Source organism: Oncorhynchus gorbuscha, linkage group LG02, assembly GCF_021184085.1.
Source record: "Oncorhynchus gorbuscha isolate QuinsamMale2020 ecotype Even-year linkage group LG02, OgorEven_v1.0, whole genome shotgun sequence".
Classification (NCBI taxonomy): Eukaryota; Metazoa; Chordata; class Actinopteri; order Salmoniformes; family Salmonidae; genus Oncorhynchus; species Oncorhynchus gorbuscha.
The window spans coordinates 74,343,798-74,362,817 of record NC_060174.1 but is presented as its reverse complement, the minus strand read 5'-3'; the positions used below and the strand labels follow the sequence as shown (position 1 = coordinate 74,362,817).

At 41.5% G+C, this 19,020-nt stretch overlaps 1 protein-coding gene across 3 annotated transcripts; it reads left to right on the top strand.

Moving 5' to 3' along the window:
• Positions 1–2,737: 2,737 nt before the first annotated feature.
• Positions 2,738–11,879, top strand: LOC124009396 (protein FAM76B). 3 transcript variants are annotated; one of them, XM_046321217.1, is made up of 10 exons: positions 2,738–3,201; positions 4,139–4,203; positions 4,330–4,384; positions 4,482–4,637; positions 4,734–4,918; positions 5,155–5,205; positions 5,359–5,436; positions 5,701–5,833; positions 7,080–7,181; positions 10,150–11,879. In XM_046321217.1, exons 1-10 carry the CDS (start codon positions 3,115–3,117, stop codon positions 10,237–10,239), a joined length of 1,002 nt encoding a protein of 333 aa, XP_046177173.1. In that variant the 5' UTR covers positions 2,738–3,114; the 3' UTR covers positions 10,240–11,879. The 3 variants fall into 3 exon arrangements, with proteins under 3 accessions (XP_046177173.1, XP_046177155.1, XP_046177163.1); XM_046321199.1 differs by having other exon boundaries at positions 5,359–5,460; positions 5,698–5,833; XM_046321207.1 differs by having other exon boundaries at positions 2,739–3,201; positions 5,698–5,833.
• Positions 11,880–19,020: the final 7,141 nt, after the last annotated feature.

Below are 19,020 nucleotides of genomic sequence, written 5' to 3'. Positions count from 1 at the left end.
TCCTCAGAATTGAGTGGAGGTGTTCAGCAGTAAGTCGACTTCTGTGTGATGTTTTGTTCAAGTTCATCAAAGAAAACAGTTGTTCACACAGGTATGTGCTGCCAAACATAGACAACGTTTGAGCAGCCTGGATGCGCAGCTGGGGCATTGTGTCGGGAGGAAACGGGCGAACTCCGCAGCACCCACTGCCGCATATTTTGCCCTCAGTGCATCATTGCATTGGAGGTCAATCAACTCCATTTGGAGGTTTGGTGGTGAGCTTTCCACGTCAACAGCAAATGGGTTACCGAGCAGTTCCAACCTGCTTTTTTGTGCTTCAAAGTCAGCAAATCGGCGTCGAAAGTCAGCGGCAAGCATACCTATTTTATCAGCCAACTGTGCGCTCGGGAACGCACTGGTAGAGAGCTTCTCTTTCATGGTCTGGCAGCTGGGAAAGTGGCTCAAATTTTCTTTCCGCATCTGCGTCTCCCACAGAGTCAGTTTGGTTTTAAATGCCTTCACTGTACTGTACATATCAGAGATGACACGATCCCGACCCTGCAGCTGCAAGTTCATTGCATTCAGATGACTCGTAATGTCACACAGAAAAGCCATTTCACACAGAAACATTTCGTCTCGGAGTTGTGTTGTGTCTTTCCCTTTGCTGTCCAAGAACAGACAAATCTCCTCACGAAGCTCGAAACATCTTTGAAGCACCTTTCCCTGGCTTAGCCATCGCACCTCTGTGTGATAAGGCAAATCACCATGCTCCGTTTCTAACTCCGTCAGAAATGCCTTGAACTGGCGGTGATTCAAACCTTTGGCTCTGATAAAGTTAACTGTGCGCGTGATGATGCTCATTACATGCTCCATTTTCAAGGCTTTACCGCACAACGCTTCCTGGTGTATGATACAATGATAAGCTGTCAGCTCACCTGTCGCGTTTTCCTCTTGCATCTTTTCCCGTATCTTCGCCACCAGTCCGCTCCTGTGTCCACACATCGCAGGTGCTCCGTCGGTTGTCAAACCCACGAGTTTTTCCCAAGGCAGCTCCATCTCATTTACACATCTTGACACCTCTTCATACAAATCATGCCCCGTAGTTGTGCCATGCATAGGACGTAAAGCCAAAAACTCCTCTGTCACGCTTAGGCTGGAGTCCACTCCGCGGATGAAAATTGACAACTGGGCAATGTCAGAAATGTCGGTGCTCTCATCCACAGCCAAGGAATATGCAATGAAATCTTTTCCCTTTTTCACAAGCTGCTCTTTTAGATTGATGGACAACTGGTCTACTCTCTCGGCAATGGTGTTTCTGCTCAGACTCACATTTAAAAAGAGTTGCCTTTTTTCTGGGCAAACTTCGTCACAAACTTTAATCATGCAGTTTTTGATGAAATCCCCCTCCGTAAATGGCCGGGCTGATTTAGCGATCTCTTCTGCCAAAATAAAACTGGCCTTGACAGCAGCCTGGCCTTGTGATTTGGCTTTTTTGAACAGAGCCTGTCGAGATTTGAGGCCTCGTTTTAATTCCTCTGCCTTTTGTAGCCTTTGTTCCATGTCCATATTCTTGTTTTTGTCCGCGTGTTTCGTTTCATAATGTCGTCTCAGATTATACTCTTTCAGTACCGCCACACTTTCTCCACACAGAAGACACACAGGTTTTCCAGCTACCTCCGTGAACAAATACTCCGACTCCCACCTTGTTTGAAACCCCCGGTTCTCAGTGTCCACCTTCCGTTTTGCCATTTTTGATGGGTATCTGAAAGTTAATTTTACTGTGATGCTGACAACTGCTGTGCCAATAAATATTGAAATGAAGCAGCCTACTGCTCGGTGCGTCACCGTTGCATTGTGGGAAATGTAGTATTGGTGCGTGTAAAAGATCTGCGGGCTGCCGGCTTGCTGCGGTCTGCGGGCCGGTTCTAATAATAAATCAAGATCATCCCAGGGGCCGTAAAAAACCTTCTCGCGGGCCGGATGTGGCCCGCGGGCCTTGACTCTGACATGTGTGTTGTAGAGCATGAACCTACAGGAACGGGCCACCGCCTTGATGTTGGTTGAGAACGACAGGGTGTTGTCCAGGATCACGCCAAGGTTCTTGGCGCTCTGGGAGGAGGACACAATGGAGTTGTCAACCGTGATGGCGAGATCATGGAACGGGCAGTCCTTCCCCGGGAGGAAGAGCAGCTCCGTCTTGCCGAGGTTCAGCTTGAGGTGGGTAGATACAACATGACAAAGTACTTTATATTGCCTGTGAACCACAGCATATGGCCCAGCACATCAGCAGTTTATCCAGCCTGGATTTACTTTGCTCTTTGATCCGGGATTGACCCCGGTTGCTGTTGACTTCATTTAATGATAAATAAAAGACCACCACAAATTAAATGTGTGTTGTGAACACAATCTTCAACAGAATTCATAGTACCATTGCATTGCCTAATATTTTCAGAATGACTCTGACAATGTACACAACGGTATGAATATATTGTTCTCTTTTATCCCCAGCCACCTGACAGTGACATTTAATTACATGTAGCAGCTAGCTTTTAGAATTAAAAGATCTAACAGTAATACAGCATATGTACATTCTAGTTACTTTGTTTCCATTTTCCTCTTATCACAGTGATACAAATTGAGGCAGTTTAATTGAACTTAATCGCTGTGTTGTTTTGCACTGCGATTGGCTTCTATGTTTCAAAATACAAAGTCCCGCGCACTAATGATGTGTCATGATTGGCTTCTCTTTCTTTCTTCTGTCGTTGGCCGCATCCGGTTTGAATGACGACGCTGCGGATACAAAAAAAGAGAAAGGGAAAATAGGAATAGCTAGCTAAGAACAGCGAAAAAACTATTTACATTTTACTCTTGTTTATACATTTCGCGGATGCTAGATCAGTATTTTTGACTAACTATGTCAAGTAACTTATGTTAGCTAGCCAACGGAGAGAGATGATAGATATTTAATAATATTTAGCTGTTTATTTAGCATTAGCTTAGCTATTATTGGCTAGCTACAGGCTTAGTTAGCTAACGTTAGCTACCAAGGAAATTGTTTGACAACACATTGTCTGGGTGACTAGCCATTTCACTCTATTTGTTTTTATCTTTGACTTTTTCTTGATCTTGTTGATAATGGCAACATCGGCCCTGTACGCGTGTACGAAGTGTAACCAGCGGTATCCTTTCGAAGAACTGTCGCAGGGACAGCAACTGTGCAAGGTTTGGACTGGAAGTGTTTGGGTGATAGCTAGCTAGTTAACTAGCACCACATTTTGCAATATGAATAGATTACAAAGCAACTGCTACAGGCTCATATGCATTTCGACTGCTCCCTGGATGTTTAATTATAAGGTCTCTGGCCACATTCAGCACTTATCGCAAGCGATGGCTTTGATGATAGATTATGTAACAACTAACTATTATCCTTGCAGCCTGTCTGGGACGCAAATGGCCACCTTGTTAGATAATGTGTCACACGCAGGACGATATAATTTATTCGCGAAATGTTTTTTCTATTCATGCAGTCTGCTGGATGTAGCAGACAAAATAACGTCTGATGAACATTGGTTAACTAGCTAGCTAGATCTTTTCACATTACGTCTCCCATGACCTGTTCATTTAGCATTTGTTTACACTTCATGCCCTTTACAAATAATACAAATTGGATTTATCATCGATGTAGCCACAGCGTCAGTGTCTTTTACCTACCGGCAGCTACGAAATTGAATTCTAGGAGGCACAGTGTAGCATCCCTCTTCGCCCAGTAGTGTAGGTTATGTTCCACATATATTCTTCATGCAATGTCAAAAGTCAAGTTGAAATTTGTGACAAATTATCACATTCTTGTATTCATGCGGATACGTTGGAAATGCATATTTCACATTGCCATAATAAGCATACCACACACACATACTGGGCAGAAGGCTTGAAAACCTGTGTCTGAACAAAAGGTAAGAACACTATTCCATGCATGGTTAATTATTGTAAACAAATGCATAACACTAAATAACGCCATACAAAGGGGTTTTGACATTTTGGACAAACCAAACTGATTTAGATTTGAGTGAATTCTTCAAATGTTATGTCCTACACTGTATCTGTTTGCATTTATTTTTAAGCAAATGGCCTTGAACTGCTTTGTTTCTTGTGTCAACAGGAGTGTCGCATCGCTCATCCCATCGTCAAGTGTACATACTGCAGATCAGAGTTTCAGCAGGAGAGGCGAGTTTTGCTCCATCACCTTTACTGTGTATGGTATTGTTATTCCAAAGGCATCACCATGTAATATAGTGATAACATTGGTTCCAGGATGTTGATGCGATTTCTTTTTCACGTTCTCTATTCCAGCAAAACAAACACAATTTGCAAGAAATGTGCCCAGAATGTAAAGCAGTTTGGGACGGTAAGTTTTGACTTGAATTGACGCCTCTGTTATAATTTTACAACATGTATTGACTTCGTTATGGTTATATTTGCCAAATCTTCTGTTCCCCATTCAGCCTAAACCCTGCCAGTATTGTAACATCATTGCTGCTTTCATTGGAACAAAGTGTCAGCGTTGCACTAACTCAGAGAAGAAGTATGGCCCTCCACAGACCTGTGAGCAGTGCAAACAACAGTGTGCATTTGACCGCAAGGAAGAGGGTAGGAGGAAGGTAGGCACGCACACCCGCTGCATTGATACCCTAACACATTTTGTCCAGCACTCATGAGATTGCGTATTTTCCACTGTCCTGTGTGTGTGTTGTCAGGTGGATGGGAAGCTGCTGTGCTGGCTATGCACTCTGTCCTACCGCCGTGTGCTGCAGAAGACCAAGGAGCAAAGGAAAGGTTTCAGCTCCTCCCACTCCAACTCCTCGCTCAATGAGAAGGACCACCACTCCAGGCAGCAGCATCATCAACACCACCAGCAGCACAGACACAGCAGCTCACATAAGTAGGCCATGGTGCCACAGCCCTATCCTCTAACTGTTAGGCCATTACTTCCTCTGTGATGCGGGTCTTCTGCAGGTCTCTACTCTGTCACAATACTGTACATCTATTGTGCTGAACGAGCACTTTTTGGAAGGATGTTGTGGTCTCTGAGTAATGATGCATGTGTCAGATATTTGAAGGAACATGTTGAAAAAATCTCTGATAACTTGGTGTTTGTTCTTTATTGTCTTTTTGTAGACTCAGTGGGAGCCTAAGTCCAGAGCAGGAGCAGGGACTGTGGAAGCAGAGGTAAGCCGTACCCCCTCCCGTCTTGATTGACTGTTATGACAAGTCTTTTTGCCTAGTTATACAACTTAGTTGAACTATGGTATACTCTGGGACACTATACAGGTCTGATGCAGAGCCTCAGTGGCTAAAGTTGTGTGTTGGTTCTCCCCTCAGCCATAAATCGTCTTCGATCCAGAAGGAGACCCCAAAGAAGAAGCCAAAACTGGATGTGAAGCCATCCAACGGGGACAGGTACGAGAGGAGTTTCAATCACATGTAAGGAGTTACAAGCCAGCTCTTAACTTTGGAAGTAAACATGGAAAACATCTAGTAGGTTCTTACTGACACTTTTTTGACCTCCATTGTTCTAACACACATCTCTGTGATAGATGCCATCAAGGTGTGTTGGAGCAGGTAATGGTACAAAGTGGGTCAGTGTGAAAGATCTGAGTTAAGGTACTTTCCTTTTTCTGACAACTTTTCTTCCCTGCTCTCTGTCCTCTCTCCCATCAGTAGTTCCATTACCCAATCTATGGATTCTGGAGGAACGGACAACTTTATTCTGATCAGCCAGCTGAAAGAGGAAGGGATGTCATTAAAGAGAATGCTTCAACAGAGGGATCAGACAATACTGGAGAAGGACCGAAAGGTACACACCTAATTGTATCGTCACAGTAATTCATGCCCCTAAATGACCACTGCTGAGATGGGCTGCTCCCAGGTGGTAATGGTAGGCAACAACACATCTGCCACGCTGTTCCTCAACACGGGGAACCGTCAGAGGTGCGTGCTTAGTCCCCTCCTGTACTTCCTCTTTCACCCACGACTGCGTGGCCAAGCATGACTCCAACATCATTAAGTTTGCTGACGACACAACGGTGGTAGGCCTGATCACTGACAGCCTATAGGAAGGCGGTCTAAGACCAGGCAGTGTGGTGCCAGGACACAACCTCACCCTCAATGTGAGCAAGACAAAGGAGCCAATCGTGGACTACAGGAAAAGGAGGGCTGAACACGCCCCCATTCGCATCAATGGGGCTGTAGTGGAGTGGGTCGAGAGCTTCAAGTTCCTTGGTGTCCACATCACCAACAAACTATCATGGTACCAAGAGAGTTGTGAAGAGGGCATGACAAAGCCTATTCCCCCTCAGGAGAAAAGATTTGGCATGGGTCCTCAAAAAGTTCTACAGCTGCACCATCGAGAGCATCTTGACCCGTTGCATCACTGCCTGGTTGGCAACTGTTCTGCATTTGACCGTAAGGTGCTACAGAGGGTAGTGCGTATGGCCCAGTACATCGCTGGGGCCAAGCTTCCTGACATCCAGGACCTATATACTAGGCGGTGTCAGAGGAAGGCCTCAAAATTGTCAGACTCCAGCCACCCAAGTCATAGACTATTGTCTCTGCTACCGCACAGCAAGCGGTACTGGAGCGCCAAGTCTTGGACCAAAAGGCTCCTTAACAGCTTATACCCCCAAGCCATAAGACTGCTGAACAATTATTAAAATGGCCACTCGGACTATTTGCATTGTTTTTACACTGCTGTTACTCACGGTTTATTATCTATGCATAGTCACTTTACCCCTACCTACATGTAGAAATGACCATGACTAACCTGTACCCCCGCACATTGACTCAGTATACCATTTCATATTGCCTCGTAATTGTTACTTTAGTTGATTTAGTAAATATTTTCTTAACCAACAACGCAGTTAAGAAAATCTAGGTAAGGGTTTGTCAGTAAGCATTTCACAGTAAGGTCTACTACACCTGTTGTGTTCGACACATGTGACACACGATTTGATTTGACTAACTGTCCGTTTTGCTATGTTCAATGTGACTTCTGGTCATGTTGTATTCACCAGATCGTCTCCCTCTTTGTTTTGTCCTTCCAGCTCACAGAACTCAAGGCAGACTTCCAGTACCAGGAATCTAACATGAGGGTTAAGATGAACAACATGGAGAAGGTGCACAAAGAAGCCATGGAACAGCAACAGGTAGAGTAAAAATTACCATATAGACATGAAAAAACAAGACGTCTTGTGGGCCCCTAGCTAGGTTTCCATCCGATTGGCAACACAGTTTCATGTGAATATTCTAAAATCTGCATAAAAGTAATACGTACAATTTCCCATCCAAGATGTTTCCATCAAATTGACTTGTTGGTCATAAAAGGCAGTGCGTGATGACGTAGTGCACATAAAAATATATTTTGCGGTTAAATTCCCATGTACCGAATAAATATACAAGTTAAATGGGTATCCATTGTATTTTTAACTCTACTGATTGTTTTCTCTCAACATTTTGCACTCTATAGTGAATGTGCCCACTCTGGTATTGGCACGTGCACTCTAGCCAACAGCTTGCAGATACAGTGCAGGTATAGCCTACATGATTTGTTATGGACAAAAGAGCAAGATCATTTTTATTTGTCAAATAGTAAGACTCTTGACATTTTATTGGAGAGGAGCATGAAGCTCATCACCGTGCACTTTCACCACCCTGTGAAGTTCATCATAACTTATTTCATCTGTAGCCTACTAAACTGCATGCTTTCCTGAGTTGTTGTGGGAGGACCTCATATTGCAACATACCTGTTGCTTCTCAAGCACATGGGATTCAAACAACTTTCCTAACAAGTTAGACACAGTAGGATGAACCATACCTTGAAAGTATTCATACCCCTTATTCCACATTGTTGTTACAGCCTGAATTCAAAATGGATTAAATATATTTTCTACACACAATACCCCATAATGACAAAGTGAAAACATGTTTCTACATAAGTATTCAGACCCCTGAGTCAATACTTTGTAAAAGCACCTTTGGCAACAAGTACAGCTTTGAGTTTCTGGGTAAGTCTGTAAGAGCTTTGCAGACCTGGACTGTGCAACATTTGCCCATTATTTTCAATGTTCTACAAGCGCTGTTAAATTGGCTGTTGATTATTGCTAGACAACCATTTTCAGTTCTTGCCGCAGATTTAGGTCAACTGTTACTCGGCCAATCAGTCTTCAGGGTAAGAAACTCCAGTGTAGAATTTGGCGTTGTGTTTTAGGTTTTTGTCCTTCTGAAAGGTGAATTAATCTCCCAGTGTCTGGTGGAAAGCAGACTAAACCAGGTTTTCCTCTAGGATTTTTCCTGTGCTTATCTCCAATTTGTAAAAATATTTTCCTGAAACTCCCCTGTCCTTAACGATTACAAGGATACCTATAACATGATCCAGCCACCACTATGCTTAACAATATGAGTGGTACTCAGTAATGTGTTATATTCAGACAATGTCAAAGACGATAGACTCACCTTCATGGCATACAGCTTCCCTTCATCGTGACCACTGTTCTTTCTGACCAGAAACACTTTCCCATAGGCTAGACAGAGAGGAAACATTGGGAAAGTTTATCACATTTTATTGTAGCCCCTACCACCCATTCTACCACCCACCACATTTACAATCTTAACTTTTCATTCTAAATGTTCCACACAAAAAAATAGACAGAAATATAGGTAACCAGGTCTCCAATAATACTTTGGTGCTATCCTGAGTTGTGCAGTGGTCTAAGGCACTGCATCTCAGTACGAGGCGTCCCTACAGTCTCTAGTTTCGAAACCAGGCTGTATCACATCCGGCTGTGATTGGGAGTCCCATAGGGTGGTGCACGATTGGGCCCAGCTTCGTCCAGGTTTTGCCGGAGTATGCAGTCATTGTAAAAAATAAATAAAAATTGACCTTTTTATTTAACTAGGCAAGTCAGTTAAGAACAAATTCTTATTTTCAATGACGGCCTAGGAACAGTGGGCAGAACGATAGATTTGAGCCTTGTCAGCTCAGGGGTTTGAACTTGCAACCTTCCGGTTACTAGTCCAACACTCTGCCGCCCCAGGGTAGCCTTAACAATTTGTCCTTAACTGACTTGCCTAGTTAAATAAAGGTTCAATAAAAAAATGTAAATAAATAAAAATGGATTTGCCCCAAACATAACTTTGTATTCAGCCTGGCAAGAGTGGCCAAAGGGGTGTTTAGCATCCCCAGTGGCTCTGCAAGTGTGGAGAGGATATTCTCAGCTGCTGGCCTGCTCAGCAGTCATCATCACATGAGCCTGAAGCCATAGACTGGCGTAACTCGTTTTTAATACGATTTTTTTTTTAATTGTATTTTATTCTAAGTAAGTCACAGCCTATATGCACAATTTATAGATTCATTATTTAATACAACAAAATGTTTGTCCCTACCAGCCTATTATGTCGCACTCGCAAATGCTTCACAATGTATTTTTTTGTAGGCTATAGCCTTGAAATAATGTCTTTTAAAAATTCATTTTAGTTCCTTCTTAGGCTCCCTGTCTGGCTACTGGCCTATTTAGTGTTTATATGCTGTTTAATATGACATTTAGTCTATTTGAAATGTTAGCTTCTTTTCATGTTTATTCAAATACTTTTCATTAAAATCCACATGGTTTGGTTTCAATACTTACAAACCAATTGGTAGGTCTAGGCGGTCACAAAAGTAGATGGGTGTTGGTTAAATTGTGATTTGAATGGAGGAAATTTGGAGCGGCAGTTTGTTTTTCTGTGAGCGCGGTGTGGTTTTTAGGGAAAGACCTGGAGCACCGGCGTGGTGCACCACTCAATGAGTGGGATTTCCAACCGCTCAACTCCCCTCACATGCTCTGGTGGGGAACAGAGTAGTAGTCATTTAATAACAATGTGAAACACATGTTGCACACAGTGAGCCCATGTGACTTGTTAATCACATTTTGCCATAGCTAAAGGGTTGAATACTTTTTGACTAAAGACTCAATTTAATCCCTTTTTAAAAAATTCAGGCTGTAACACAACAAAAATGAGGAGAAAGTCGAGGGGTGTGAATACTTACTGAAGGCACTATAATCAAACGCTCCTAGGTTGTGGTAAAGGCTTTCATTAAGCATAGATGGTCACATACTCACTTTTCTTTTACTACAGGCCAAAAACCGGGAGCTGCTGAAACAAGTGGCCGCCCTCTCAAAGGGCAAGAAGTTTGACAGGACAGGGAGTTCACTGCTGTTACCGTAACGACAAGCCCACCCAACCACGGCTCAGTGGCTTCATTGTTTTAACACTGAAAGCCTGATGCCATTCTACCTTTCCCTCCCTCCTTCCTGTGTTTTCTCAATCATTTTGATCTTTTCAGTTATGTTATTCGTTGGAAAACAGGTGACCATGCTATACATGGAAATCCTCTTTCATGTTGGCATGAAAATAAGGACACATCCTCAATTTCAACATGTTTTAAATGTTCTAACCCTAAGTTTTACTCTGCCACTGGATGTGATATGACTGTGGATGAGGAGAGAACCTCGTTAACACTGCCCGGGTCCAGCAGCATGTTTTGCGCAAGGTGGATACGATTCTGTCAATATCACAGATCCCACTTGATTTTTTTACGGATGTCATGCAATCTTATTTATTCAATTACATTTTGTAGCTTTTGGTCTTTTTCTCACCACATACTCAGAGCATTGCCCAGGTTTGGGAAATGTTTTTTCTTCAACAGCAACTTTCTCGTAACATATTAATTATATTTTTCTAAATGGACGTAATTATGGAAGAGAAACTCCTCCTTATTGGAGACCCTTCTCAACTTACTATGTATGCAAATGTCAAAAGGGTCACTGACAACAGCATTGCTGGCCAGTAGCAGAGACCTCTAGACGTTAAAGTCCAAAAACCATCAACTCTATGAGAGATTTTTAAACTTTGTTTTGTAGAGACACTTCCCGGCTGCCCTCTTTCTCACTGTGACAGCTGTAGTGCTTTGCTGTTTTTCTGTAGTGGAACGATTTGTAATACTGCATGACTTACTGACATACAAGTTAGCATTGTGGTCTCCTGTACTATAATGTAGGGTTTCTCAAATTGGGTTTCACGGGCCCCTGGGGAGGTAATGCAGGAGGTCTGCGGCCAGATCTCAAAATAACAGTTTTTGTTTTAAATTTTAAAAGAAAATCATGAATATTACTAACAGATGAATTATTAAATTAGGTGTGTTGAAGGGATCTGTGGATTAAGTTTAGAGGGTATAATTCAATTTAATATTATTCATCTACGGTTTGTTCTTAACTTTGGGCAGAATGGCCCTGGGAGGCTCACAAGGATATTGGTATCCACAGTACTCCACCAGTTATCTATTTTTCAACTCATTACTTGTCCCCCTCTCACCCAAGAAAATGCAGAACATGAATGCACTGTAATTAAAGTTCTCTCTGCCTCGTAGAAAAATGTGTAGAATTGCAGGACATTAGCTTGTAGGGTATTAGCTTGTATGCTACTTCTTCTCACTCGAGTTGTGTTCTGGTTAAGAGGGGGTCCCTGATGAATTTGGTATGACAAGAGTCCCCGGCCCCAAAAAGTTGACAACCCCTGCTGTAATGTACTTTTTCAGCCCTTAAAAAAAATGTTTTTTTTTTAATACGTGTAAAGGTATTACAGGGATCAGCCTATGTATTTAAAATGTGTAACTTGTATCGGTTTTAGTGAGTGTGTCAGGTAAGGCTGGTTAATTATATAAATACATCTGTAGAATACGCTTTTTAAAGGAACGTACCATTTCAGCTCTGCACCAAACTGAGCTGGTTTCATACTGTGGCGTACAGATCACTTTTGTACTTTTTCCAAACCCAATGTTTCAAAAATATTAAATCTGTTTAAACATACGTAGTGTTTTTATTTTACTACCATTATCTCAAGGAGTGGCTCTTTACTATTGGGCCTTTGTAGCAATCCTTTATAATAGTGTCAACCCCACACAAACACCATTCTAGCCTGGATTTTGCCTGTACTTTTTCCTCTTCCACCAGAGTTGTTTTTTTTTATCAACGGCTATTCCATGTTTAACCACTAGGTAGCACTCGTTAATTTGCTTTACTCTAAGATCTGACTCAAAGGGCTTGTTTGAGTGGTAAGAATGAAGCACCTGAGTAGATAAATGTCGGGGGAGGTGCATCTGTGACAGCCGAGCGTCAGACACTGGTATTTCAACAGCAAGGGTCAGATCAACATGGCAATGTTTTTTCTTTAGAATGTCAGAATAAACATGCCTCTAACCCCCATATCACATTCAAACAGAAATCAAATGTGTGTACGTTGCGCAGTCAATTATTGAGTATCACATTAATTTGGGTATGTATACATGAATGGTGGCAAAGTTGGTTTCAGTCAAGTCTTGGGTCACGTTTGTATACAGTACCAGTCAAAAGTTTGGACACATACTCATTCAAGGGTTTTTCTAGATTTTAAAATGTTTCTACATTGTAGAATAATAGTGAAGACATCAAAACTATGAAATAACATATGTAATTATGTAGTAACCCAGAAAGTGTTAAACAAATCAAAATATATTTGAGAATTTTCAAAGTAGCCACCCTTTGCCTTGATGACAGTTTGCACCCTTGGTATTCTATCAACCAGCTTCACCTGACATGCTTTTCCAACAGTCTTGAAGGAGTTCCCACATATGCTGAGCACTTGTTGGCTGCTTTTCCTTCACTCTGCGGTCCAACTCACACAAACCATCTCATTTGGGTTGAGGTGGTTTGATTGTGGAGGCCAGGTCATCTGATGCAGCACTCCATCACTCTCCTTCTTGGTCAAATAGCCCTTACACAGCCTGGAGGTGTGTTGGGTCATTGTCCTGTTGAAAAACAAATGATAATCCCACTAAGCGCAATCCAGATGTGATGGCATATCGTGGCAGAATGCTGTGGTAGCCATGCTGGTTAAGTATGCTTTGAATTCTAAATAAATCACCAACAGTGTCACCAGCAAAGCACCATCACAGCAACTCCATGCTTCACCATGGGAACCACACTTGTGGAGATCATCCGTTAACTTGCTCTGCATTACACAAAGAAACAGCGGTTAGAACCAAAAATCTCCAATTTGGACTACAGCCCAAAGGGCAGATTTCCACCAGTCTAATGTGCATTGCTTGTGCTATTTAGCCCAAGCCAGTCTCTTCTTATTGGTGTCATTTTAGTAGTGGTTTCTTTGCAGCAATTCGACCATGAAGTCCTGATTTTGAAATGTGTTTGTTACTTGAACTCTGTGAAGCATTTATTTGGGCTGCAATTTCTGAGGCTGGTAACTCTAATGAATTTATCCTCTGCAGCAGAGGGAACACTGGGTCTTCCCTTCCTGTGGTGGTCCCCATGAGAGGCAGGTTCATCATAGCACTTGATGTTTTTTTTGACTGCACTTGAAGACACTTTCAAAGTTCTTGAAATGTTCCCTATTGATTGACCTTCATGTTTAAAAGTAGTGTTGGACTGTCGTTTCTCTTTGCTTATTTGAGCTGTTTTTGCCATAATATGGACTTGGTCTTTTAAAAAATAGGGCCATCTTCGGTATACCCCCTACCTTTTCACAACACAACTGATTGCCTCAAACGCATTAAGAAGGAAATAAATTCCACAAATTATTTTTTCAGAAGGCACACCTGTTAACTGAAATGCATTCCAGGTGACTACCTCATGGAGCTGGTTGAGAGACTGCCAAGAGGGTGCAAAGCTGTCATCAAGGCAAAGCGTGGCTATTTAAATGATCTCAAAAGTAACATATTTTGATTTAACACTTTGGGTTACATTCCATGTGTTATTTCATAGTTTTGATGTCTTCACTATTATTCTACAATATAGAAAATATAAAAATTGAAATGCTTGAATGAGTTGGTGTTCTAAAACTTTTGACCTCTAGTGTACATATGTTATATTTTAGTCATTAAAAATGGTATTTGCAAACCAGTGGTGGTCGGTGCCATTTAATAAGGATCGGTGTCCTGCTAGCGGGACAACTTCCGTAGAAACGAGGGCTCGCAATTAAAATAAATTCTAAGAAATATATTATGGTTTTTAAACATTTAGGTACATATAAGTGTCTTATATTGACTGAAAGCTTAAATTCTTGTTAATCTAACTGCACTCTCCAATTTACAGTAGCTATTACAGCGAAAACATGCCATGCAATTGTTTTAGGACGGCGCCCCAGAACAAAATATATTTTTGCCGGCACAGGTTTCATACATTCTCATATAAAGATGAAATATTCACTTACTTTTTGAATATCTTCCTCTGATTTGTCATCAAAGGGTCCTAGCTATAACATAGTTTTGTTAGATAAAATCCTTCTTTATATCCCAAAAGGTCTGTTTAGTTGGCGCCATAGATTTGAGTAATCCACACATTCAACTTGCAGAGAATGGAATCAAAAAGTCTACCCCATAACTTTGTTTCAACAAGTAAAAATATGTTTCTATTTACTCAGCAGATCCCCTAAAATGTAATTAAAGTATATTTATTTAGGAAAGAAGTATGTTCAATAGGAAACCGATTTTAGCTGGTGTGTAATCTCTTCATGGCTTTCGCAAACACGGATTTCCAAGACTGTCCTTCTACTAAAACTGTTATTTCTTATTCATTTTTGAAGTTACAAGCCTGAGACCTTGAATCATAGACGGCTGATACCCTGTGGAAGCTATAGGAATTTCATCAAGGGAGAATTTACAATATTACCTTTCTCTTGCATTTCTAAGAGGATAGTCTCTCTCAAAAACAAAATTCTGGTTGGTTTTTCTCCTATCATATCTATTGTGTTATATTCTCCTACATTATTTTAACATTTCTACAAACTTCAACGTGTTTTCTTTCCGATGGTACCAATTATAAGCATATCAGGGCCTGAGCTACAGGCAGTTTACTTCGGGCATGTCATTCAGGCGGAAATTGAGGGAAAAAAGGGGCCTAGCCCTAAGAAGTTAAGATGAGCGAGGATGTTTTTTTAAATGAGTATGGCCTTATTTCTATTACAGCATATTGGATGACTGTCATTTATATTCCATTCACCCAGTTCAATATAACATTGATTAGTTTAGGCTACTACTTGATTCTCAAATGTTCCCTATACCCCATCATGAGGGTGCTACAACCTAGCTTTTGAATGAACGTTTACAACGTAGGTGAACAGGTCGAGAGACATTTGAGTAATCAATGCCCAGGAATGCATTATGCCCAGGAATCCACCGGAAAGAGCGGACAACGCAGACAAAAATTCCAAATTATATCCATAATGTCCACAGAAACATGTCAGATGTTTTTTATAATCAATCCTCAGGGTGTTTTTCAAATATGTATTCGATAATATATCAACCGGGACAGTTGGCTTTTCACTAGGACCGGGAGTAACAATGGCCACCTTTCTCATTTGCGCACAATTCACTCTGAGAGCCCCCACCTATCCACTTACGCAATGTTAACGCTCATTCTTCAAAATAAAAGCCTGAAACTATGTCTGAAAACTGTTGACACCTTGAGGAAGCGATAAGAAAAGGAATCTGGTTGACATCCCTTTAAATGGAGCAATGGGAGGCTATGGAACATGGAGTTTTCAAAATAGAAGCCACTTCCTGGTTAGATTTTTCTCAGGGTTTCGCCTGCAATATCAGTTCTGTTATACTCACAGACAATAGTTTCACAGTTTTGGAAACCTTAGAGTGTTTTCTATCCTAATCTGTCAATTATATGCATTTTCTAGCATCTGGTCCTGAGAAATAGGCCGTTTTACTTTGGGAACATTATTTTTCCAAACATAAAAATAGTGCCCCCTAGCTTCAAGAGGTTAAACCGTCGGCCCCGGTGTTAATACATTAATAAAACAAAAAGCTTACTTTGACTTAAAAAGAGTTTGTGTTGTTGAGCCATAGCCAGCTAGCTAACATAGTGTCCCTCTATGTTTGAGCTCTGTGTTTGAGTTGGCTAAACTAGCTAGATGTGAGGGGAGGCTGCTGAGGGGAGGACTTTTCATAATAATGGCTGGATCCGAACAAATGGAATGGCATCAAACATAGGGAAACCATGTATTTGATACCATTCCACTTAAGGTACCACCAACCTCCTGCGCTCGATGCATTTGCTAGTTAAGTAAGTGAAAGTGAAAAACACAACAAAATATAGCTAGCTATCTCTCTTTCTCTTGCACTTCATTTTTTAAGAAATTAATTTGTTCAAAACTGTAACTATTGTCTTTCTCTCACTTTGAGTCAACTACTCATCACATTTGATGCACTTCAGTGATAGCTAGCTGTAGCTTATGCTTTCAGTACTAGATTCATTCTCTGATCCTTTGATTGGGTGAACAACAAGTCAGTTCATGCTTGAAAAGCTCTGATAAGTTGGAGGTCATCCTCTGGAAGTTGTCATAATTACTGGTTCAGTCTATGGAAGGGGGTGAGAACCACGCACCTCCTAGGTTTTGTATTGAAGTCAATGTACCCAGAGGAGGACAGAAACTAGCTGTCCTCTGGCTACAACATGGTGCTACCCTACAGAGTTTTGTTGAGGCTACTGTAGACCTTCATTGCAAAACAGTGTGTTTTAATCTATTATTTGCCCGGTTGAAGGACATGAAGGCTTCAGGAGGGTCAGCTGGGCTGAAATAAGGGTCAACAGCCTAGAATGTTGCTCAATGCAGGTATGAATGTGGAACAATGCATAATGGTTTGCACCTGGGTCCTCTTGTATGCGGTAGTATTATCTCTATGGATGGTTATCTCTTCTCCCCTCTTTCCTATTCCTCCTGTCAGAATTTATTGCTGATGTCAATGGCACATTCTGTAATGAACATGATAATATCATCTAAATACATTGGATTTTAGGAGGTCTTTCTTTTTTTTCTTAAGTAAATAAGTTACATTTTATATAAAGTATATGTATATAGTGGGGGGGGGAGTATTTGATCCCCTGCTGATTTTGTACGATTGCCCACTAACAAAGAAATGATCAGTCTATAATTTTAATGGTAGGTTTATTTGAACAGTGAGAGACAGAACAACAACAAAAAAAATCCAGAAAAACCCATGCCAAAAATGTTATAAATTGATTTGCATTTTAATGAGGGAAATAAGTATTTGACCCCCTCTCAATCAGAAAGATTTTTGGCTCACAGGTGTCTTTTATACAGGTAACGAGCTGAGATTAAGAGAACACTCTTAAATGGAGTGCTCCTAATCTCAGTTTGTTACCTGTATAAAAGACACCTGTCCACAGAAGCAATCAATCAGATTCCAAACTCTCCACCATTGCCAAGACCAAAGAGCTCTCCAAGGTTGTCAGGGACAAGATTGTAGACCTACATAAGGCTGGAATGGGTTACAAGACCATTGCCAAGCAGCTTGGTGAGAAGGTAATATAATAATAATATATGCCATTTAACAGACGCTTTTATCCAAAGCGACTTACAGTCATGTGTGCATACATTCTACGTATGGGTGGCCCCGGGTATCGAACCCACTACCCTGGCGTTACAAGCGCCATGCTCTACCAACTGAGCTACAGAAGGACAACAGTTGGTGCAATTATTCACAAATGGAAGAAACACAAAAGAACTGTCAATCTCCCTCGGCCTGGGGCTCCATGCAAGATCTCACCTCGTGGAGTTGCAATGATCATGAGAACCGTGATGAATCAGCTCAGACCTACACGGGAGGATCTTGTCAATGATCTCAAGGCAGCTGGGACCATAGTCACCAAGAAAATAATTGGTAACACACTACGCCATGAAGGACTGAAATTCTGAAGCGCCCGCAAGGTCCCTCCTGCTCAAGAAAGCACATATACATGCCCGTCTGAAGTTTGCCAATGAACATCTGAATGATCCCGAGGACAACTGGGTAAAAGTGTTGTGGTCAGATGAGACCAAAATGGAGCTCTTTGGCCTCAACTCGCTGTGTTTGGAGGAGGCGGAATGCTGCCTATGACCCCAAGAACACCATCCCCACCGTCAAACATGGAGGTGGAAACATTATGCTTTGGGGGTGTTTTTCTGCTAAAGGGACAGGACAACTTCACCATATCAAAGGGACGATGGACGGGCCATGTACCGTCAGCCAGGGCATTGAAAATGGGTCGTGGATGGGTATTCCAGCATGACAATGACCCCAAAGCACACGGCCAAGGCAACAAAAGAGTGGTTTAAGAAGAAGCACATTAAGGTCCTGGAGTGGCCTAGCCAGTCTCCAGACCTTAATCCCATAGAAAATCTGTGGAGGGAGCTGAAGGTTCGAGTTGCCAAACGTCATCTTCAACCTTAATGACTTGGAGAAATCTGCAAAGAGGAGTGGGACAAAATCCTTCCTGAGATGTTGGCAAACCTGGTGGCCAACTACAAGAAACGTCTGACCTCAGTACTTGGTGGCAAAACCCTTGTTGGCAATCACAAAGTCATGTTTTGCAGAGGTGTCAAACACTTATTTCGCACATTAAAATTCATATCAATTTATAACATTTTTGACGTGTTTTTCTGGATTTTGTTTTTGTTATTCTGTCTCTCACTGTTCAAATAAACCTACTATTAAAATTATAGACTAATCATTACTTTGTCAGTGGGCAAACATACAAAATCAGCAGGGGATCAAATACTTTTTTCCCTCACTGTATGACTTAGACCCGATCAATAGATGTGGTCCTACATTTATGGTTTTAGATGCTGTTTTATAATGCCCTTTACAATTCCAAAAATCCCCCTTCCCCCTGTGTCATTTCACACTTTTACAATGGTGCTTTTACTGTTGATAAGATCATACACCTATTTTCTCTTTCAGCCTTCTAATAATGTAAGAATAATAAGATAATTACTGGCAAGGAATTCACATAATCACGTTGACAAAAGCCATAATGGTTTGGAAGATTCTAAACACAGCTTGAACAAGAGAGCCTGTCAGGGGAGGTTCTCTTCTGCACTGTTCAACCAATCCAGTAAATATGGAGGAGGAGTTAAGATGGAGTGTCTCATTTTTTAAATCCTAAA

What these genes read in the sequence shown, in the direction of transcription:
- LOC124009396 (XM_046321199.1), top strand. Translation starts at nt 3,115, where the DNA reads ATGGCAACATCGGCCCTGTACGCGTGTACGAAGTGTAACCAGCGGTAT. An exon ending in AGGGACAGCAACTGTGCAAG is followed by an intron (nt 3,202 to 4,138) that starts GTTTGGACTGGA and finishes TTGTGTCAACAG; the next exon opens with GAGTGTCGCATCGCTCATCC. An exon ending in CAGGGACTGTGGAAGCAGAG is followed by an intron (nt 5,206 to 5,358) that starts GTAAGCCGTACC and finishes TTCTCCCCTCAG; the next exon opens with CCATAAATCGTCTTCGATCC.